General features: G+C 43.7%; 1 protein-coding gene across 46 annotated transcripts in view; it reads left to right on the top strand.

Moving 5' to 3' along the window:
- CLASP2 (cytoplasmic linker associated protein 2) overlaps positions 1-23825 on the top strand; it is a 286598-nt gene that overhangs the window by 37984 nt on the left and 224789 nt on the right. For all 46 annotated transcript variants that reach the window (XM_065587152.1, XM_065587160.1, XM_065587162.1 and 43 more), the window contains 3 exons: positions 903-994; positions 1337-1412; positions 3934-4031. In XM_065587152.1, the coding sequence (XP_065443224.1) occupies positions 903-994; positions 1337-1412; positions 3934-4031 (266 nt within the window). The remainder of the gene's footprint in view (positions 1-902; positions 995-1336; positions 1413-3933; positions 4032-23825) is intronic.

Genomic DNA, 23825 nt, shown 5'->3' with positions numbered 1-23825 from the left:
GCAGCTGAAGGGGCTTGCAGTTTGTGTCTATGTACTTGCTTTTAAATATCACTGGATTTCCAGAGTTTTGTAAGCTCCAAGTTGCAGCATTAACTGGGTGATACAGAGCTCCAGAACTACTGGGAAATGGAGAATTAAAAAAGATAAAATGAGAAGGGAATGAATAAAGACAGACAAAAGACACTGAAAAAATGACATGCAGGAAAGGAAATGAGGGATTGTTTAGTGTAAGAAATTCATACTAAAAAAAAAAAATTGGAAAGAGATCAACACAGAAGCATATTGAGAAGCAGAAACCAATGGAATTGGAAAGCAAATAGAACCAGGATAAATGAATGGGGGAAAAAATTAAAATATAAAATGAAGAAATGCAGAAGAAATTTAATGCAAGAGTAGAAGAATGATTACTGGAAGAGACTAAAAAACGGGGAATGGGAGGAGATTTTGATAAGGAAATAAATAAACTATTGGACAAAATAAATAAAGAAAAACCTTTGCTTAAGTCATAGTAGTAAATTTTAAAGTTTTGCTTTGGTTTTGCAGTTGTTTCAAAAGGAAAAATATTTCAAAATATATAGAATTAGGAGAGTGAAATATTGGGAGTGTATAAAGACAAACTGTTTTAGAAATATTTCAGGTGTGAGATATTTTCTGTCGCTTAATGTAAAGAATCCAATGGTGGGGAGAGGTGGGTGGAGTTGCTTAGTGTTTCATGCTGTAAAGCCTGTTTTAAAAAACAAACCTCATTTTTGTTCAAAGCATTCCTCCATTTTACAAAACAAAACTTCAGAATATTCTTATCATATCAATAGTTTCTGTTGAAGTTTTGATTTCATTATATAAGGTGAACAGAATTGCATTGTGCTATGAGTAAATCAAAGCAATTGTTTTTGTTTTAATAGTGTATTTGGGACCGTCTTGCTGTTGGTTTTAAACACAAGAACTACCGATCCCGAGAAGGAGTGTGTTTGTGTCTCGTTGCAACCTTAAATATGTAAGCATCTTGTTTTTATGGAGACATAAAATATTAAAATTAGTACTCTATCCTGCTTGTTTCTGAATGAATGAATGAATTCCATCTGAATTTAATACTTTAAGATGCCTGTTGCATTTAAAAATGCTCTTACTAAATTGACTGGTCCAAGGTTTCTGGAGTTAGCTGAAAGAGTGTGTGTGTGTGTGTGTGTGTGTGTGTACACGTATATTTTCAAGTGTGTAACCAAAAGCTGGGGATCCATGAAAATGTTTACTTTAGCGATGCTAAGCTACAAAGTAAAACTTCTGTTTTGGTGTGGAAAAAGTGTTTTTCTCTTGATTTGATTTTTTTTATTTTTAGTTATGGTGCACAACCATTAATCCTCAGCAAGTTGGTACCACACTTATGTATCTTGTCTGGAGACTCCAATAGTCAGGTAAGGGTTTTATTGCTATATATTACTTGTACAGTGTGCGTTTTGATATTTAAAAAAGATGGTAAATTGATGTTATGTCCTTAAAGAAAAATCTTCATAAATCTTTTTTTATGCTGTCTTTTAATTCCACCTATTCAAGCCTTACCTGTTGGCTTTTTCTCCCTGAGCCTTGTGTGTTGCCACATGGACACAGTGTTGTGGGGGAACAGTTATGGTATGTCTGCCTCAGTGGGGCCTGTTGGCTCTCTCATCTCATTTGTTTCCTGTCTCCAGCAGCTTAAATCAAATCACTGCTTGATAGTCATTTTCTGTAGAACATATTCAGAGAAAAGCAACAAAAATAATTGAATGGCAGGAAGGATTAACCTCAGACAGAAGATTAAAATGAAATTTGTATCGCTTGACCAATTGACTAAGGTAACATAGCAAGTACAAGATGAACACCTCTTGCAGGATGCAGACAGGTGAGGCGAGATATTTAGGGAAGTACAAGGATTATAGCTAAAGCTAAGATTTTTGTCATGGTTGTTTTTAGTAAAAGTCACGGACATGTCACGGGTAATAAACAAAAATTCACAGAAGCCAAGACCTGTCTGTGACTTTTGCTGCTGAGGCTCCATGGTTTCCCCAGCTGGAAGCTGCAGGGAGGTCCCCCTCCGCCCATGGCGGCTGGGAACTGCAGGGTGACCATATTTCCCAAAGAGAAAATGGGACACCCCCAGCCGCTCGCCCAAGGCATCCCCCTCCCTGTGCGAGGCTATCGCTCAGGAGTATGTCACCTACCACTGGAACCTTGTAGGGGGCCCCCTGTTGCCTGTCATTTCTGTCGCCTGTTGCTGGAACCTTGCCAGGGCCCAGCTGGCTGCCAGCTCCAGAATCCTGCAGCCCCTGGGGCTGAAGCAGAGATTGTCGGGGAGATCTCTGAAGTCATGGATTCCATGACAAAAACATAGCCTTAACTACAGCTAGTAATGAGATGAAATTAAGCAAAGAGATCGCTAAAATGAAAACGAGAAAATTTCTGAATGGTGACATCTGCACTGTCAAATAGCCTTCAGATGGAAGTGGTTGAAGCCCCACTTGTGGTTTGTTTAAAATTGGACTTGGCAGAGCACTAGAAAATACAGTAAGGAAAAAAAAAGTTTTGATGGGATATGGACTAGATAATAGGTCTTCCATTTAATGTATATGCTTCTGCTTTCAGTTAGGCTAGATCCCTGTCTCCTTAATAGCATAGGGAGTTGTTTTCAAGTCTGAAAGAAGCTCTGGCATTTTGTGGCTCACTTGTTTTTAAAAAAAATAAAGTCATGATATGGGACATATCTTAATAAAGTGAGTGTTGTGGACCACCTGCTTTTCTGTTCACAGATCAATAGCATTCCTGAACCAAGTACATCACTATTACATGTAAAGTATTAATATTAAGGAATTGTTTGTTTTAGCTGTCTTTAATATGATAGGTATGATGTAGTTTTTGGAGATACTCTCTTCCTTCTTTCTCTTCCCCCACTCCTTCTCTGCATATATTTCTCTACTGGCTGGTCCCCTTATTCTTTCTCTACCAGTGATTCTTTGTAGTAGTGCTCTTGGCGGAGGCAGGAAGGCTCTCTCTTGCTTGTTTCTTGCTGCTTTTTCAGGCAATGGGGTTCTTTTTACAGTGAAAAGCACAACTGGATTAGAAGCAGCTGGAACCAGAGGAACCAGCACTATTTGATCAGAATATATGGAATAATGTTTGGGATTGTTGATCTAGTTTAGTAGGACTCTGAAGAAATTACCTCCCCCGCGCCTCCCCCCCCCCCCCCATTTGATATCTGTGTCATCCTCTCCAGTGTTTCTGTTTGTGGTGTCACTGAGATGACCACTTCCCCAGTGCCCCCCTTGGCTAGAAGTCACTCTGCAGGTGGGCCTGCCTCAGTTCCCTCCTTTCCTTTCCCCCTTTCAAGGGGGTTCTTGGCTTTTGAGAGTCCAGTGAAACAATCCTGCTTAGGGTCTGGTTTATTAACTTAGAGTTCAAAATTGAACACAAAAGCCTTCCCCCAGCTTTAAGCTGGCCACAGCCTCAAACTCCCTAGGTTCTCAGGGTCCTTTCTTCCTTAGCAGGCTACTTCTAGCCGCAACCCCCCCAATAACTGAAGCAACTTCCCTGGTCTCAAGATCCTCTCTGCAGGAGCCTTTCTCACTCTTTTTGTAGTCTTTCTAAGCATTCCCCCCTTCTTTGCTGCTTCCTGTTGCTCTTTATAGGAGAATCAACTTCTTCATACCCAATTGGTTCTACTAATTAACCCCAGACCGCATCCCAGGTGTGGTAGGCTAATTGAATGGGGAATGGCTAGAAAGGTCCTTGAAATAACTTTTTGTTACCCACCTCTTCCATCCTCATGCTTCCAACTATTTGTGAGGTAAACCTGCATGTTGGGTTGTCATAGCGGCACTGGAAGATTGGTTATTCATTGTGTTATGTCAAATATAATCTTCTATAATTTAAAAAAAAAAATCTTAATTAAATATGCATTCACAGGTGAGAGATGCTGCATTATTGGCAATTGTGGAGATTTATAGACATGTAGGAGAGAAAGTAAGAGCTGACCTCAATAAGAGGGGAATTCCCTCTGCAAGGTAAGTCATTATTTATTTAATTTTTACCACTTAATTATTTTGATCGGTGCCTAGAATGCATTAAAATCCTGCTACTGTTAAATATGCAGTGCCACTTTTTATACCATTTATCAATTCCTTTTGTTTACATTCTAACATCATTGCTGTTTCTAATTCTGCTTGTTAAGTAACAAATTATATGTAACCAGAACTGAAAACTCCTTACTTCATCTTTTCTGCTGGAAGATCCATGGGCTATATGATGCAAACCGCTTTACATCCAAGAATCAAATCAGATTTTTTTTTTTAAAGTAGAGCTGGGCAACTAATGGGGAAAAACTCCTTTGATGTAATAAAAACATCATAATGAACTTTGAACAAATTATTCAAATATATTGTGTCCAACTGTAGAATTGGGTGAATAGGTAGAGGGGTGTGTGTGTGTGTGTGTGTGTGTGTGAGAAATTTATTGGAAAATATTTGGAAATCATCCAGTAGCCTATTCTACAAATGTTATTTAACCTGCTCTAATTCTAACTCAATTAGTAGAAGGATTTCTTTCTTAGGGATCAAGAGTACAAAAGCTGGAGAGATTAGAAAGAGTTGCTTAATTCATATTCCCAAACAATTCAAGAGTTGATATTAAACTATCCAAAGTCTCAGCTTGTCCGCACCAGATAATTGGAGTAGGTAGGAGCAAGAGATGGCTCAACTAAACCCCTTCCTGTGTCAAGACAGGATTCAAGGCATCCCCATTCTGATAGAAAGGATAAGCATAAGCTAATAGGTGACAGTTAAGACCATGCTGCAAATGGTGGATCTGATGACTGCAACTATATTCCTAGTATCTATCTCCTCCATATCTTCATGTGAGGCAACCTCAGTGGACCTTAAGGTCCAAGTGGAAGCAAACATCAAAGGGACTTATAATTTATTACCCAGATAAAATGTCTTTTGGTCTCTCTATCCTGGTGACAGTCCAGGGACACACTGCAATTAGGCATGTATTTCCAAATTCCTACCATCTAAATCGTAGTGACAATGGATGTGTCCATTCTGAAATGAGTAAACCACACACAGATATTCCACTCTCAAGGAACTTGGCTTCTCCAGGAGCAGCATCTTCATGTAAATGTACCTGAGATGAGTGGATGCATGTAGGACTAACAGCTTCCTGTTTTCTCAAAAGGTTTTCCTCATTCAAACAGGCCGTCAGACCATCATGTTTTGCAAAAACAAGCAGAGAAGTACTGGTGCTTGTTATGAAGCCCTTCAGGGGAGGGGAGTCTGCTCTGTCCCACAAAACATTTTACAGCCATTCTGAACCTGTCATGCAAGAAGAATACAGTAGTAGACTAAGTTTATCCTGGGAATAAGCTCCTGCAAGTGGTCTCTGGATCAAGATGGGATAGATGGAATCATTTTCCTCAACATAAAGCTATCATCTTCTGCACTGGTACTGACAAAAAGCAAAACTACTGTGTGCCTGTCTACTCCTGTAGCAAAGCTCAGGGAAGAGAAACGTTAAATGATCCTAATAGCTCTATGCTGGTTTAGACTGACCAGAATGGTTCTCAATTCTGTTTGTAGATGGTGAAGGCCAATCTTTATCATATTGATCGTTTGACAGCTGATCATTACTCTTACAGAAACTTATTTTTACTGCTTTATGGATGAGTAACTTTCATTATTTTAAAGGACTGTAGATGATCTACAGTTTGAATACAACTACTTTAAATTGACTCATTCAGAGCTTCTCAACTATTCCATTATATGACAGTGACTTACAAAGTGGATCACGAAGTTGTAAAGTAAATACGTAACTGAAAATGTTTCCCTTTCGTATTTGTACACATATATAGTTTAGAATGTCCGTATTGTTTCATTGTGTGTATACCTGCTTAGTTTGCATAAAAAAATATTCATGTAAAAGCTTACAGATGATGCTTCAGTGCACGCTGCTATAAAGTACTGGCAAAGCAATGCTTGTGTCCTAAATTGAGGAAGGCAGGAAAGGTTAATTAAATGCAGTTTGTAAGAAATTTTGTAAGAAATTAACTTCATTAATATATGAGGCATATCACGTGTAGATAATGCCAAACAAAGTTTGTAACACCTCTAATTAAGATTCCACTAGATTTAGAAGGTCCAGTAATCTGTGTTTGGGTGTGGTTTTTTTATGCTTTTTTTTTTTGTATTTTATTTTTGCTTTAAATATGTAGGGACTTTATAAAAACTTAAAAATTATCATGTAAAGGACAGCTCTCAGTTGTTGCAGGATAATTTGTATACAAGGCCCTTTGCACCTTCTGCCGTGCTGGGTCTAAATTCTTTGTTAAGACCCTGGTTTCTAAGGCAGATGGGAAAGTCTGCAACATTTTCATTGAAATGGAGATTTTTATTGAATTAAACCTAAAGACCAATGCAGTCATTACAGTACACGTTTTTGTGTTTGTAATACGAAATGCAGTTTATTTTGCTAATCCACCACAGATTTCTGGGTGACACAGATGTTTGTATTGGCAATTCATAATTGTATCCAAGAAATTGAAGGGAAGCTGGGAATTTTGACAGATGTATTGGGGCTTTTGACAGAAGAAAAGGCTTGGGTGGTTTCAGTTATGAGGTAAACACATAGGTTGGATACTTTTGCTGAAATAATTTTGTTTTTAAATTTCCACTATTCAGGCTTCAGAGATTACCCCACTGAAATAAATGACACATGTTAAACCTTTCTAAGCTCTTTTTTTCAGGCGGTCTGCAGACGTGGGAAGACAACTCTCAATGCAAACTTATACTGTGTTATCTTCTCACCCATGAATGCAAGAGAGCCACTTTCTAAAAATTAAGGCTGTAGATTGTAGAGCAAGCTTAATTGTGGAATACACAGTGTCCTGTTCATGTATAGACTGAGTCAAGGTGGATTTGATTTAAATCATGATTTAAATCACTAGTCAGGAAGACTATTTTGAAAACTTTTTAGATTAGTTTTACAGCTATATCAGAAAATGAATGATTGTTTAGTTACTTCATTTACCAAAGGTAATTGAAGCCGATAGTTCACCTCCCTTGACTTCATAAATATCTCCAATTCAACAGGTTAATCATTAATATTTGGAGGATTTTCTTGCCATGCTGTATTAGGAGGAGAACATCACCAGAGAAACATTTACATTGTTTTATTTAACTAAAACAACGTTATGTTTTCTGGATTTTTTTCTTAAATGGCAAACATAATATTTTAACACAACAAGCATATTAATTTTTTAATTTAATCAGACGTTCAAGTTTTTTTTAAATCAGGTTTGTTTTTGTTAAAATTGTTTTTAACTAAAATAGTTAAATGAAATATTTAAAAAATCAAAAACAAAAATTAAATAGACTGTCAGCCAGGTCAACGTGAGAAACTTAAAATATTGGCTTTTGCAGCTAACTCAGTCGTCTTCAACTTCATTTTCCTGTTTGTTCATAATCTGGAAAAGAAAAACAAGATTTTCCAGGTTCCCAACGATTTCTGAGTTTGGAATGAATTAATCCAAAGGAAGAAAATATTCTTTCTACACCAACAGAAGAAGCTACTGCTGTTAAAAGTGAGATTGTCACTTCAACAGTCTCTGAATCCAAGTGCTTAAGTGACTTCCACTAGTTCACTGGTGTGACTTCCTTTAAAACATCATCAGCAAACATATATTTCTTGAAGGGTTCACCCTTAGCTATGAAGTTTATTATAGTTGGCATTATGGAGGGATGATTGCTGGATGTCCATGTCATAACCAACTCCTCTTCTTCAGCAGTTAACGTTTGACCCTGGTACCAAGTATTGAGAATATTTGCAAGAAAATGAGCTGGAGATAGTGTTTTTCCCATTCGTTTTTTTACTGATTGTAATTTAACTCTGTCATTGCATATTTCTCTTTTTAAGATCTCACTCAGTTCCTTCCAAATTTCAACAGCGTCAGCAATAAAACTACTATTTCCCTGCATTTTGTTCAAGACTACAGAAATAGGCTTCAGGGTACTCAGCATGTGTTCAACATTTCTCTTATGCCCAATGTTGAGAACTTTGGCTGTGACCATGCCATCTATTTTTTTCACGATTTTTGTTCACAAACTGTCATCAGATTAGGCCATTTTTGATACACCGCGACCCGATATAACATAAATTTGGATATAACATGGTAAAGCAGTGCTCCGGGGGGCGGGGCTGCGCACTCCGGTGGATCAAAGCAAGTTCAATATAACGCGGTTTCACCTATAACGCTGTAAGATTTTTTTTGGCTCCCAAGGACTGCGTTCTATCAAGGTAGAGCTGTATAGTGCTCAAAACAGTCCACTACTGAGTTCCATCGCACATCTTGTGGGAGAGGTTCCTTGATTCCTCCCACTTTTTTCAGAGCAGCTGCTGCAAAGTGGTTGTTATGGAAGTATTTTTCAATTTCCACAACATTAGCCTGTATTTCTGGAACACAGAAGTCTTTGGCTAGAAGGGGCATCAAATGAGCACTGCAACCGATGTTATTAGCTTGGGACTCTCTTCTAAATAATTTCTTCTCTTCTTGGATACATTTGCAGCATTGTCTGTGACCAAGCTGCACACTAGACATTTGAATTTTTTTTCAGTTTGTTATATCTTTTACTGCTACTTCTTATAAGTATTCTGCTGTGTGTGCATTTCCTGATGTGTCAATTGTTTCTGTAAGGAAGACATTCCCTTCTTCTGTTGTCACACACGCACATACAATAGGATCACTGTGGACATTGCTCCACCTGTCAAGACTCAGGTTAACAATTTTACCCTCTAGACCTTTTGCACACTGCTCAATTTCTCTTTCATACACTTTATCCAGCAATTTGCCTGCAACATCTGTTCTGTTGTGTGGACTGTATCCTGGTCTTAATGACTGAAGCATGTTAATGAAGTGTGGGTTCTCAATCTTACGGAAAGGAGAGTTGGTTGCATAAACAAACCGGGCAATTTTTTTCATCAGTTATCTCCTTTTTGTAATTTGCTGGTTCTTATCACAAACTTATCTATGGTTGTTTCTGGATGATGGAGATTTTTTTTTTTTCTTTTTGCTACAGGTAATATATTGTGACATACATGATGTGACTGAAACACTATAATTGGCAGATAACTCTGAAACTATAGAAAACTATGGTGATCTTGAAGGTGGATAGTCTTCAGAATCCTGTATGTTGAGGGTGGATTCTCCTAAACAAAATAAGTCAATGCAGTTATTTAATTATTATTACCATACTGCTCATTTAGTATTACTCATTGCATTCACTAACACTCAGTACTACTTTAAAGGTGAAATTGTTAAAGGAAGATCTGCCTATTTCAGCTATTTATTTTTTATCACAACTGCATCTAAAATGATAGTAACATAGAGTAACAACTATATTTTTTTCCTCAAACATGAGAATTCAAGAATAGTCCAGAAGGAAGACAGGCAGTACTTAAGTATGAAATAAAAAAGTTTACCAACCTGAAGCTCCTGCATGTTCAGATGTTCCTTTCATCATCTTCAATGCAGCTTCCTCCTGAGAAGGAGCACTTCTCATGATGTTGTTTCATTCGGGCAACCGGGCCTTGCATTTCTTCGTTGCACTGTTTGCATTTTGCACGCATGCCTGTCTTACCCACAGGTAGAGGAACTTCATTAAAATATTCCCAAACTGGGTCTCTTTTATGGCCTGCTGCCATTATAGGTTTTCCCTTCTAGTGAGAGAATGGTATGGTAGATCTCAAATCAATGAAGGCTACACTCAGAAAGACCTCTGGAATATGCTGCTCAAACAGTTTCACTTTTGTTTCTACTGCCTGTCCCTCCCTTCTCACATTTATCTCCAGACTTCTCCATGTCCAGCTCTATTCCGCCCCCAACAATCTTCTATTCATTGAACTTCTTGAAACTTTGCACTTTTAAAGAGAGGTAAGGGATTGACACTATGTACACAAATTTGCAGAGGGACAACTCGTCTGTTCGTTCTTGCTTGCTTGCTGTTAACAAGCATGTTATCTCTATAGACACAAATCCACAGTTTGAGAACTGCAAAACTAAGCATCTCTGATGGTATCTTCTAGACTGAGCACTGAGTCCCATTGGGTAGATAGAAAGATTAACCTAAATAATCTATACAGAAGCCCCTGGAACCCCATAAGATTGGGTCCCTAATCCATGAACTATTGGAACTCATTTACAAAACTTTTCTTAAACATTACATGACGATATTGTCTCATACTATAGAATTTATAATCTCTATTCCATGATGATATCTTTGAGCTATAATATATCTTAATTAAAACTATCTTTAGATAGGGTTTTCCTCAAAAAGCATTTTATCAAAAAAATCAGATTTAAATAAAATCAGATTTTTTTTTTAAACATTGATTTTTATCCACCCTGGAATTGGTTATAGTAACATTAGCATGTGAACTTATTTTCTATGCTAGAAATATAGACAAGACAAATAAGCAGCATATAGATGATAAAGGGAAAGACCTATGTAAAATGCAAGAGGTGGCAATAATTGACCTTTCAGCACTGAAGTATTTAATTACATCTTACTTGGCAAGAGTTGCTACCATATCTAGGATAAATTTTCATTCCATTATAGCCTGCCAGAGGTGAAATTAGGGATATTTCAGGGCTTGTCTATGTGGGGATATTAATCAACAGAATTATAGCAGTATAATTATTATCCTGGAGTGGCGCCTCTATGGCGCGGTATAAGGGGCACTGCATGCTCCCCCCACCCTCAGTTCCTTCTTGCAACCAGTGAAGGTGCGTCGGAACTGCTCTGCTCCAGCTTGGCTGCAGCTTCCCTTTTGAACTCTTGTACTATTAACTATGAATGAACCTGTAGTTAAAGTAGTTTAGTTTAGTGCGCCCCTATCAGGGCATACCCCGGGCTTTAAGTCATGAGACACTTGCAGGCGGCCGATGCCAGTGAGTGATCTGAATGTGGACTGTTTACGCTGTCTTGGGGAAACCCATCTCGGCAATCGCTGCAAGATTTGCAGCTCTTTCATGCCTCGGACCAAGAAGGAAAGGGACATTCGGCTCTGAGCCATTCTCATGGAGTTGACGTTGACCCCGACTCCGGTGCAGTGCTCCGGGTACCGAGTCGGCACCGAGTACTGCGGCGGCGGTGTGTGGCGACCCTTCGGTGCCTTCCACCAGCCGGCACTGCCCCCCATCCGCGGGGCATGCCAAAAAGGCTAAGAGGAGGTCTTTTCCGCCTAGACACCGGAGCAAGACCAGGGGAGAGACTAGGCCCACGTTGAGCAGTTCTCGATTCCCCGTTCAATTTGTGGGGTTCTCTGCCCAAATTTGAGGACTCCCTCCAGGAACATGACGAGAAGGAGTTCAAGGCTCTGGTGGCAAAGGGTACAGCAGCTGACAAGGTGACCCTTCAGGCAGCGTTGGATGCCGTGGATATGGCTGCAAGGTCTATGGCCTTCGCGGTGTCCATGAGGAGGGCATCGTGGCTCCTGCTGTCTGGGCTATCCAGTGAGGCGCAGAACTCCTTGCAGGACGTTCCGTTCGATGGCAAGCCCCTGTTTGTGGAACAGACAGATGTGAAATTGCACGGCCTGAAAGATTCCCGCACAACACTTACGACCCTTGGCCTCTATGTCCCAGTTCCGGCCAGGACCAAGTTTAAGCCTCAGCAGGCTCCCACCCAGACCACCCACTCTAAATATGAGCCCCCTTAAAAAAATCAAGGGACTATAAGAAACACCCTCAGAGGCAGTCCCGGTCTGCCCCCCAACCTGGGCCTTCCAAGGGCAAAGAGGCAGGAAAACGTCAGTTTTGACGGGATGCCCGGGGCGACTTACCAGTTCCTACCAGGGATCAACCCACAATAAAGCTTCCCTTCTCCAGCCGGTTGTGTGCTTTTCTCCCAGAGTGGTCGTGGCTGACATTGAACCAATGGGTCCTCAACACCGTCTCCTGGGGCTACCCCCTCCAGTTTACCTCTACCCCGCCCAACCACCCTCCGTCCCCGTCCCTCCTGGGGGACCCCTCTCACGAGGCCCTGCTCAAGCAAGAGGTGGGGCGGCTCCTTGGCCTAGGAGCAGTGGAAGTGGTGCCAGCGGAGTTCAGACACAAGGGTTTCTACTTCCGCTACTTCCTTACCCTGAAGGCCAAAGTGGGGCTCAGGTCCATTCTGGACCTGCGAGGCCTAAACCAGTACATGGTAAAGCTCAAGTACGCCGCCCTTGATCTGCAGAATGCGTACTTCCACATTCATATATTCGAGGGGCACAGACGTTTCCTTCATTTCACGGTTGGGCAGGAACACTACCAATTTACAGTCCTCCCGTTTGGCCTGTCCACTGCTCCCAGGGTATTCACAAAGTGCATGTCTGTGGTAGCAACCTACCTTAGACGTTGTGGGATTCAGATCTTCCCCTATCTCGACGACTGGCTGGTCAAGGACAGCTCCAGGTCGCAGGTGTGGGATCACGTGGCACTCCTCCTGTCCACGTCCGCCACTCTGGGCCTGTTGGTAAATGACACCAAGTCCACGTTAGTCCCAGTGGAGCGCATAGAGTTTATTGGGACAGTCCTGGACGAGACATTGGCCAGGACCTTCTTCCCACTGGACAGATTCAAGACCCTAAAAGGGCTCATCGACACAGTCACATGGTTCCCTGTGACCACAGCCAGCGCGTGTGTCCAGCTTCTGGCTCACATGTTGGCGTGCACATATGTGGTTCGCCACGCCAGACTGAGGATGAGGCTCCTCCAGCTCTGGCCTCTGTGTGTTCTCCCAGTCCAGAGACAGGATGGACGAAGTCCTCACTGTGCCTGAACCAATGATCGCCTCCCTAAAATGGTGGTCCTCCCTCTCCGAGGAACATGCTCCAAGGGGTCCTGTTCAGGGGCAGACCCCCATCAATGGAGCTGGTGTCCGATGCATCAGACCTGGGGTGGGGAGCCCGTGCGGGGAACATTCAGACCCAAGGTCTGTTGTCCGTGCAGGGCCTTGCCCTGCATATAAATGTCAAGGAGCTCAGGGCGGTTTGTCTGACATACGTGGCCTTCCGCTTGCACCTGGAGGCAGAGTGGTCAGGGTTCTCAGGGACAACATGGCCTCGATGTTTTACATGAACAGGCAAGGTAGGGCCAAACACATTTTCCAGCAGGACACTCCCTGAATAGACCTGTTTGCAAACAGGTACAACAGAAAGTGTCAGCAGTTCTGCTCCCTACAAGGCCACAGTATGGGTTCCATCACAGGTGCCTTCTTGCTGCCTTGGACGGGGCAGTTTTGTTATGCTTTTCCACATATCCTGCTCATGCACAGAGTGCTGCTAAAGATTAAGCGAGACCAGGCCTGGGGTATTGTGATAGCCGTGGCACGGCCCCACCAACACTGATTTGCCACTCTACTAGACGTTTCAGTGGTGACTCCAGTCCCATTTCTGTTGCACTCAGACCTGATCTCCCACCTGAGCTCCTTTCATTAATGGCCTGGAAGCTTCATGGCTCAGTCTCAGAGAGCAGGCTTGCTCAGAGCAAGTTTGTAAGGTTCTATTAGGTAGTAGAAAGTCCTCCACCAGAGCTACTTACCTCTTGAAATGAAAGCGGTTCTCGGTCTGGGCATCCCAATGTTGAGTCTCGCCGATGTGTCAATCCATATAAAAAATTCAGTATTGCACCGGAAACAGCAAAACTTAGCAATCTCCTCTGTCAAGATACACCTGGAAGCAATATCCGCTTTCCACCCTCAGATGGATAACCAATCTGTTTTTTCAAATTACAGATTCCTCAAAGGCTTAGAAAGGTTATACCTTCAAGTAAGGAAGCCGGTTCCTCCTTGGGACCTGAACCTGGTCGTGTCAAAACTTGTGGGACCACTATTTGAGCCTTTAGCAAGGTGTTGCTTGTTATGCGTCCCTGGAAAGTGGTTTTCTTAGGGTACATCTACAGTATGAAATTAATTTGAAGTTATTTTATTCGAATTTCCAGAATCGAGTTTACATTCGATGTTGTGTCCCCACTAAAGCGCGTGAATTCGGCGGAGTGCGTCCACAGTACCGAGGCTAGCATTGAATGGCGGAGCGTTGCACTGTGGTAGCTATCCCACAGTTCCCGCAGTCTCTGCTGCCCATTGGAATTGTGGGTTAAGCTCCCAATGCATGATGGGGCAGAAACATTCTCGTGGGTTTTTCTGGGTGTGTGCCGTCACTCGCTTCTCCCTTTGTGAAAGCTACGGCAGACGCCATGCTGCCAGCAGACGGTGCAGCACGGTGCACTGCCAGTCTCCTGGTATGTTGAATCCACTTCGAATGTCCTCTCCTCTTTCTATTTACTCTTTCATCTAACTATTTCCCGCCGTTTCTTGGCCATCGTGAATAGAGCCGCACAGCTTCCGCCGCTTTCTCCAGATTGTCTGTCCTGGGCTCCCATGGAAGCTACAGAAGACAACAATTCCCTGCTGTTTCACGGCCATCGTGAACAGAGCCGTACAGACAATCTGGAGAAAGCGGCGGAAGCTGTCCTGGGCTCCCATGGAAGGTACAGAAGACAACAATTTAGCGCCTTTTATCAGCCATCTTGAACCGAACAGCTCATTTCGCGCCCTTTTTCAAGGATTACCCATGCAGGCGCCATTGCATGGCAAACATGGAGCCCGCTCAGATCTCTGCTGCAGTTTTGACCATTGTAAATACCTCGCGCATTATCCAGCAGTATGCCCAGTACCTGCAAAACTGGGCAAGGCAGCGATGACAGTGCGATTACTATACTGATGAGGACGTGGATACAGACATTCGTAGATGCACGGCATGTGGCGATTGGGAGATCATGGTGGCATTGGGCCACGTTCATGCTGTGGAACGCCGATTCTGGGCCCGGGAAACAAGCACAGACTGGTGGGACCCCACATAGTGTTGCAGGTCTGGGATGATTCCTAGTGGCTGCGAAACTTTCGTACGCCTAGGGCCACTTTCATGAAACTTTGTGACTTGCTGTCCCCTGCCCTGAAGTGCAAAGACACCAAAATGAGAGCAGCCCTCACAGTTGAGAAGCGAGTGGCCATAGCACTGTGGAAGTTTGCAACGCCTGACAGCTACTGGTCAGTCGGGAATCAGTTTGGAGTGAGCAAATCTACTGTAGGGGCTGCTGTGCTGCAAGTAGCCAACGCAATCATTGACCAGCTGCTATCAAGGGTAGTGACTTTGGGAAATGTGCAGACCACTGTGGATGGCTTTAATGCGCTGGGGTTCCCTAACTGCGGTGGGGCGATAGACGGAACTTATATCCCCATCTTGGCCCCAGCACATCGTGGTGGCCAGTACATAAACCGCAAGGGGTACTTTTCCATGGTGCTGCAAGCACTGGTGGATCACAAGGGACGTTTCACCGACATCAACATGGGATGGCCGGGAAAGGTGCATGACGCTCGCATCTTCAGGAACTCTGGTCTGTTTGAACAGCTGCAGGAAGGGACTTACTTCCCAGACCAGAAAATTACTGTTGGGGATGTTGAAATGCCTATAGTTATCCTCAGGGACCCAGCCTACCCCTTAATGCCATGGCTCATGAAGCTGTACACCGGCACCCTATACAGTAGTGAGGAGCAGTTCAACTATAGGCTGAGCAAGTGCAGAATGGTGGTGGAGTGTGCTTTTGGACATTTGAAAGGGTGCTGGCGTAGTTTACTGACTTGGTTAGATCTCAGCACAACCAATATTCCAATTGTAATTGCTGCTTGTTGTGTGCTGCACAATATCTGTGAGAGTAAGGGGGAGACTTTTTTATGGCGGGGTGGGAGGTTGAGGCAACTCGCCTGGCGGCCAATTTCGCACAGCCAGACAACAGGGCGATTAGAAGAGCACAGCAGGGCGCGCTGCGCATCAGAGAAGCTTTGAAAGCCAGTTTCATGACTGGCCAGGGTACGATGTGACAGTTGTTTGTTTCTCTTGTAGTTACCTGCACCCTATATATATATATATGAAAGGAAATAAAATCAAAATGGTTTAAAAACTGTTCTTTATTATTTGATGCACAACGCATTGAGAGAAATTAGAAGGTAGACTGGGGGAGGGTGGGGGTTGGGTTGGGGGGTGGAGGAGGAGGGAAGGACAAGTCCAGAAACCAAATCAAAAGTTCGCATATGCCAGCTTTCTGGTGCTTGGCCAATCCTCTGGGATTGAGTATGTGGATCCCTGTAGCCTCCCCCCTTGTGTTCTTGGGCGTCTGGGTGAGGAGGCTATGGAACTTGGGTGGCGGGGGGGGGAGAGAGGGAGTTTGATTATACAGGGGCTGCAGCGGCAGTTTGCCTCCATGCATTCAGCTGGGTCCTATCAGTGTGGGAGGACTGTATGAGCTCGGTGAACGTGTCGTCCCGAGTTCGTTTTTCCGTCTTCTAATCTGGACCAGCCTCTGGGACGGAGTAGATAGGGGCCGCGTTGAAACATTTGCACCGGCAGGAGGAGAAAAAGGGAGGGTAGTATTTTAAAAAATACATTGCATAGAACAAAGGGGACACTTTTTGGTATGAGTAAGCCATCACACCCAGATGGGCAACAGAATTCATCTTGCAGGCAGCCCCTAAGGGCACGCGGGGTTCTGCTGCTTCTGCATTGATTTCAAAGCTTTCAAACTGCTGGGCCCCCTTTCTCACAGCAAGCAATGCCTGGTGGGTTTGCCATATAAAAGGAGGGCCTGCAGGCTCTCTGGGATGATCACTGCACACAACAACCCCCCACCACGTGGCTCCGATGAGGCTCAGAGCAGGGATGAGCCCTTTACACTAAGCGCGAATAACACAGCGCGACTGGGTTCCCCCTACACCCCTCCGATCAGGCTTTCACTCACCAGAAGTACCTTTTCCAGGGTCCTGGACCATGCCTTGGGAGTGAGGGGAGGCTATTGGATCCAGCATTAAGATTAGTTCCTGGCTGGGGGAAAACGGATTCCCCACTTGCCGCCCGTGCACTGTCCTCCTCCTCTTTGTCCTCCAATGTCTCTTCCTTCTTGCTCCGTGCAACTCCCCCCTTGCAAGTGTCCACGGACAGTGGTGGGGTAGTGGTGGCATCACCCCCCATAATTGCATGCAGCTCACGGTAAAAGCGGAATGTATGGGGCTGTGACCCAGAGCGCCCGTTTGCCTCCCTGGCTTTTTGGTACACTTATCTGAGCCAAGGAGCTCAGGCATCTCCTCAGTCAGCTCCTTGAGTATACTAGGATGCATTTCATCAGGCCCTGGTGACTTGAAGACATCTAATTTGTCTAAGTAATTTGTAACTTGTTCGTTCCCTATTTTAGCCTCTGATCCTACCTCATTTTCACTGGCATTCACCGTTAGATGTCCAGTCACCAGCAACCTTCTTGATGAAAACTGAAACAAAGCCATTAAGCACCTCTGCCATTTCCACATTTTCTGTTAGTTCTTCTCCCCCCCCCCCCCACCCCAATTGAGTAACGGGCCTACTCTGTCCTTGGTCTTCCTCTTGCTTCTAATGTATTTGTAGAATGTTTTCTTGTTACCCTTTATGTCTCTAGCTAGTGTGATCTCGTTTTGTGCCTTGGCCTTTCTAATTTTGTCCCTACATACTTGTGTTTTGTTTATATTCATCTTTTGTAATTTGACCTAGTTTCCACTTTTGGTAGGACTCTTTCTTTCTTTTTTTTTTTTTTTTTTTATTTTTAGCCAGGCTGGTCTCTTGCCATACTTGCTATCTTTCCTACACAGTGGGATAGTTTGGTCTTGTTCCCTTAATAATGTCTCTTGAAAAACTGCCAACTGTCTACATTGGAGTTTTCTGGAAAGAAGGAACTGAGGGAACGTGCGGTTGGCTGGGTGCTTTATACCAGTGCTAATAGTGTGCGGCAGCATAGGGCACTGAGGGAAAAATTTCCAGCAACTATGTGCAAGGTGCATGCACACCAGAGTGGAATGGATATGTGCAACACATCTCTGAGAAGAACAGCTACAAAAGGTTAATAAACCGTTTTTTTCTGGAAATAGTTGAATTGGAGAGGATAGGGTTTCTGAATTCTGCAAGGGTTGTAGATGGCACCCACATTTCTGTACTTTGCCCACCAAAAGGGGCAAGTGAATGTGTGAACCAAAAAGTTACTGTTCATTCACTCTGCAAAGCCTACAAGTCCACTCAGTCCTACTTCTTGGTCAGCCAAATCGCTCAGACAAACAAGTTTTTTTTTTTAACATTTGCAGGAGATAATGCTGCCAGTTTCTTGTTTACAATGTCACCTGAAAGTGAGAACAGGTGTTCGCATGCAACGCTGGCTACAACAGTGCTAAGATATTTACGTGCCAGAGGCGCTAAAAATTCATATGTCCCTTCATGCTTCAACCACCATTCCAGAGGACATGCGTCCATACTGATGATGGATTCACTCGATAACGCTCCAAAACAGGGTGGACTGATGTATGTTCATTTTCATCATTTGAGTCAGATGCCATCAGCAGAAGGTTGATTGGCATCCCAAGTTCCCCCTGAAGGTGGTCTCAGAATTCCACCTTAACCGGTATGTTCCCATTCTGGTCTTCCGTCCTAAGCTGCGTTCCGTCCCTGCAGACAGGGCTCTTCACTCCTTTGATGTCTGCCACACGTGGGCTTTCTTCCTGCATGGAAGTCGAGCCTTTCTCTGCCAGACTGCTTTGTTGCCGTTGCTGACTGCTCCAAGGGCCAAGCCCTCCCCTCCTAACGAATCTCAAAATGGGTCTCATACTGCATCCGTGAATGCTATAGGCTATCCAACACCTCTGCCACCCACTGGAATTACGGGGGGCACTCAATGCGGTTGCAGACAGCCACATCTGCCTCCCTTGTGGACATCTCCTTGCAGGCCATCTGTTGGGCGGCAATATGGCCTTCCATACATACATTCACAACCCATTACATCAGTAGTTCTCAACCTGTGTCCCAGTCAGCACGTAGCTGTGGCCCATGTGACACCCTCAGGGCCATACAGGTAGTATATATATTGTGTGGATGCTGACCACATAACACAATAGAGAGCTGCATATGCAGTCCACAATGGTAAATAGGTGGAAAACCACTGCATTATGCCATTGCTGAAGGGACAGCGGAAGACACTGCAATAGGCCATGCCATACTACAGGCTGCATTCCTTCTTGCATCCTTGCACCCACCTCCATGCTGAGTACTCCTTGCCCATGTTCGGAATACATATAGGAACCATTGCTCTAAGAAGAAGAGGAGATTACTTACCTGTAACGGAAGTTCTTCAAGATGTGGGGTCCCAATTTGTATTCCAATACCCACCCTCTGTTCCTGTCTGCTTGGTGGTAAATGGGTGACTGAAAAGGCGTTGACTTGCACAGCCTAATATAATCTCACCAGAGACATGAGGCGATGAATGATGTATGCATGGGTCAGTGGCCATTGCTACGAAAATCTTCCGTGTCTGGCACATGGTGCCTACGTGCACTCACATTTGGAATAAAAATAGGGACCACACATCTCGAAGACCCTCCAGTTACAGATAAATAACCCCATCTTCCAAGTAGATCTTACAGCAGGGAGGGGCTCTTCCCAAACCAGTTGTTTATGCAAAACTATTTTCAAGTACCCATCTATGGTCCAGTCAGGAAAGACAATGGTGTACCGTTAGGGTTATTGGGAAAACGTTGAAACAATTTGTATCTAAAAAGAAACCACTAGTCTTGAAAAACTAGGAGAGGAGGGAATTTCTTCCATGCTGAATCGCCATAGTCTGAGAGAAAGGGGAAAAAAACTGCAGACCCTTGAAAGAGAAGAGGTTTGAAGTGAAGAACATAGAGAGAAAGAGAGGGCCAACATTTACATAGGGTGCTATCTGTGAAACACTGTATCCCTTTTATGAGAGGGGTCCATTGGGAAACTGTTCAGAGGCAATAGATAACCTATTTTAAAAAAGGGAATTTAGCGAATATCGAAGTGTAAACCCTGATGTTGCATCTGTTTTTGTTTTCTGTGTAACTTGTATGCATTTGTTTTTCATTACTATTTCATCTTTGAATACAATTTTTCTGTTAAATAGAACTTTGGTTTATTTTTACTCCCAAGTAGCCCTTTGTTGTGCAAACAGTATGGATTATATGTGCCAAAGTGAACTGATAACTGGGGGCAGGTTTCACTCCTTCAGGGATGACAAACCAGAGAGGAAAAGTCAGAGTGCTGGTAGTTTAAAAACTTGGAGTAGACGGGTTTGGGAAGACTCAGACAGGAAGGGCTGTTGAGGTCATCCTGCAAGGCGTAACTGGGCTGGTGAAAGCCAGGGTCAGACCTTTATGCTTGTAGGTTTGTTACTGGTGTCAGGGCTTTGAGTCATAGTAGTGTAGCATTAAGTCATCCAAGATTATAGGGCTATAAGTGACAGAACCCCTTACTGGTTTCCCTGATCCCCCAAAATGTCACACTGGTACACCAGAAACTTGCTGAAATATGCTTATGGGACTGGGAGGCAATTCAACTGGAAGTTGACTATAATCTAAGATAGCATACAGAGTTTCCATGGGAATGGAAAAGTGAACCACGAACACCGCCAACCCCCCCAGCCCTTTGGTATCGCTGTGGTCTCTGGCCCTTGTGTCCAGCTAACAGCAGTGGAAAGAATAAGACCCAGCACAGCTTTATTTCATTCCCTGAAGTTTCAGGTCAGAACTATGAGCCCCACACCTCTCCGCAGCAAAGCAACACTGCACTTGTAATTATGCAACCGATGGATTAGATCTCTTCCCCACCCCTGTTTCTCCTAGTTTGTGCAGCATGGCTCAGTGTGAGGAGAGATCAGACACCAAGGACAAGGAAGGTAAAAATTTTTATAATCTTCCAAGGAAGAGAGGACTGCTGTGATGTTCTTTGGACATGCGAAGGGTTTCCTTTCCCTTCCTGAACCTCCCTCTCAACCACTCCTTCCACTTCTGTGCAGCTCCCTTTTGTAAGGAGACATTAAGACCAGTGAGAGAGGGGAGGAGCACATACACTGTGTAGTCTTCCAATGAAGAAGAGAGAACTGTTAATTTCTACAACCAACTATACATTTTCTACAAGTATGCTGTACCCAACAAGGACTTTTCTAAACCCACTTCCTCCCTTCCCTTGGCATGCATGGCCCCCCAAATTTTTGTTGCCTATGTACTGGCCAGGAAATGTACAGATACAGATGAAATGATTGTTCCATAAATTGTATAGCTTCTGCCAAATGTGTAATAGTGGGAACTCAATTTTATTGATATATAGCATTGTCTTACTCCGAGACCATTAAGGGTTGAGTGGAGTGAGGGCTGGGCTTAAAATCAGGAGTGTGGCATTGTAGCAAGAGGGGATATTGGTGAGTGGGAGGCACTCCATTGTAACTTACCAGCTTTGGGTTCTAGCTCCTGCTGCAGCTTGGGGTCCTCCTGAGGTTTGTCCAGGTGTTGGGAGGGGCTTGCTCTACTAGCTCCTTCGAGTACAGGTATAAAATGACATGGTCTTTTTCTGGAGCTTCTTTCTCGGACCCTTCTGCTTCCTCACCCTAGCCCTTACCGGCTTCCTTTCAGATAGTAAAACCAGCAGGATTAAGGAAGGGATTGTGAGACACTTCTGTCTCTGTACTGGGAGCCCTTGAAAGCACCTGGTTCAGCACATGATAGTATGGGCACGTATGAGGATCTCTCTTGGAGTGACTGAGTCTTTTGTCCTCCAGTATAGAAGCCTCAGGTGCTTCATGTGTTTTTGTCAGTAGGTGGAATCTGGTAGGTGCCTACCTGCTCCACTCTCCATGAAATTTACCAGTACAGATAAATGTTCCTGCTACTCTGGATGAAGTTGTGGAGGGCAATGTACTCCGACCATACACAGTTCAGGACCTGGCTGTGTGTGAAGGACCAGGCGACTAGTCTCGGAACAGGATGCATGCTTATCTGTAGTGAGCTAAAGAGTAAAAGACCTTTCTGAAGTGGTCTGCAGTTCTCTACTGCTGGTGACAATGGGCAGACAGGGACTTTTATAGATTGGGTAAGGGGCCAGGCAGGAAAGGGTTCCCTGCATTGTGTGAGTGTGGGTGGAGGACTGTTGGAACTCGGGATCTGCTACATGCCTCTTTCTCCCACACTAGCACAGGTACAGGACTGCCACAGCTGAGGCATGTATTTACCCATCAGGTGTACTAGCTTACTGCCCTCCACTCACCTTACTCCCTTCTACTCACATGCTCCTGGGGTTGAGATTTGGCAGTAAGGGGATTATGGCACAACCAGGTGTATGGACAAGTGTACAGTCACTAGTGTAGATGTAGCCTAATTATTCTATGCTCTGTTCTTTTTGTAAAAGGTTGACGTATTATACGGCTATATTCCAAGCCCGGAAAATGTAAATATTATTTTAATTTTATATTCAACTGCAATTGCCATCCATTGCTTTCAGGTTCGTCTGTTTCAGTAATACATAGATGCAAGTACATTTTACCTCATAGCACTCAGGGATAAATGAGGAATATGGACGATATTAACTGAATACAGTAAAAGCTTTGTTATCTGGCACGTTGGGGCAATGGGGGGTCCTAAGTAAAAAATACCAGTTAATTAATAGGGATGGAATTTGGGTTTGGGAGGGGGCTCGGGACAGGTGGTTGGGGTGTGGGAGGGGGTGTGGGGTACCGGATCTGGGTGGCGCTCGCCTCAGGCAGGTCCCTGCAAGCGGCGACACGTCCCTGCTGCTCCTAGTTGGAGGTGTGGCTAGGCAGCTCTGCTTGCTTCCTCCATCTGCAGGTGCTGCCCCTGGTTCTTGGTTCCTGGCCAATGGGAGCTGCGGAGCCAGTGCTCAGGACTGGGGCAGCGCACCTCCGTCTAGGAATAGTAGGGACATGTTGCTGCTTGCAGGGAGCTGTCCAAGGTGAGCACCACCTGGATATGGCATCCTGAAACCCCTCCTGCACACCAACCCCCTGTCCTGAGCCCCGTCCTGCACCCAAACTCCCTCCCAGAGTGTACGCCCCGCACCCGCTCCCACACTCTGAACCCCTCGGGGCCGTTCCTCCACCTAGGAGCAGCAGGGACATGTTGCCGCTTCTGGGGAACTACGCGGAGCCGGATAGGGAGCCTACCGGCCCCACGCCAACCGGACTATAAACTGGGCTTTCAATGAAGATCAGAAATGCCGGTGTATAGAAGTTTCTGGTTGGTAAAGTGTCAGATAACACAGCTTTTACTGTAGTTTCTTTTACTGTCTATTTACATGCACTTAGAGTAATCAGCATATTTCTGTTGTTTTAGTAATCATACATAAAATATTGTTACCTTTTACTTTAATAAGAGTAAAATGTTTAGTATGTTTTGAAAGTGAAATATAACTATTTTTTTCCTGCTACTGGAAAGCAAAACTACTCTGATGAACAGTAGTTTTATTAAAATAAAACAGAGATTTTGACAAATCTGGTAATTGCCTCCAAACAAATTGAATCTTATCCTTAATTTTTTACAATATACCCGCTACTTTACTTTTTAGAGCTTTACATAAATATGGTAGTATGTTCACATAAAGCATAGCGTATGCCATTAATATAAATGTAAGTAGTAATAGACTTCTGATTTTTTAATTCATGTTAATTGTAATATACAATTTTATTAATTGCTAAGTGAATTTTGTTTTTGTTAGATTATATGGAATTTATTCAAGAGGAAAAGTCGTTCAGACATTGTTTCCATAGATTTCTAATGGCTGGAATAATAAACAGCTTGAGTTTCAACCATTCGTCTATAAATCTGCTCATGAAGAAAACACAGCTAGAACTGAGTTGGAGTTTAGTTTTTATTTTTCATTTTGGGGGTTGAGGAAAT

Source organism: Chrysemys picta, chromosome 2 (genome assembly GCF_011386835.1).
Source record: "Chrysemys picta bellii isolate R12L10 chromosome 2, ASM1138683v2, whole genome shotgun sequence".
In the NCBI taxonomy this organism is placed as follows: Eukaryota; Metazoa; Chordata; order Testudines; family Emydidae; genus Chrysemys; species Chrysemys picta.
Note: the sequence above shows the minus strand (reverse complement) of the source record. Positions and strands in the feature narration are given on the sequence as shown.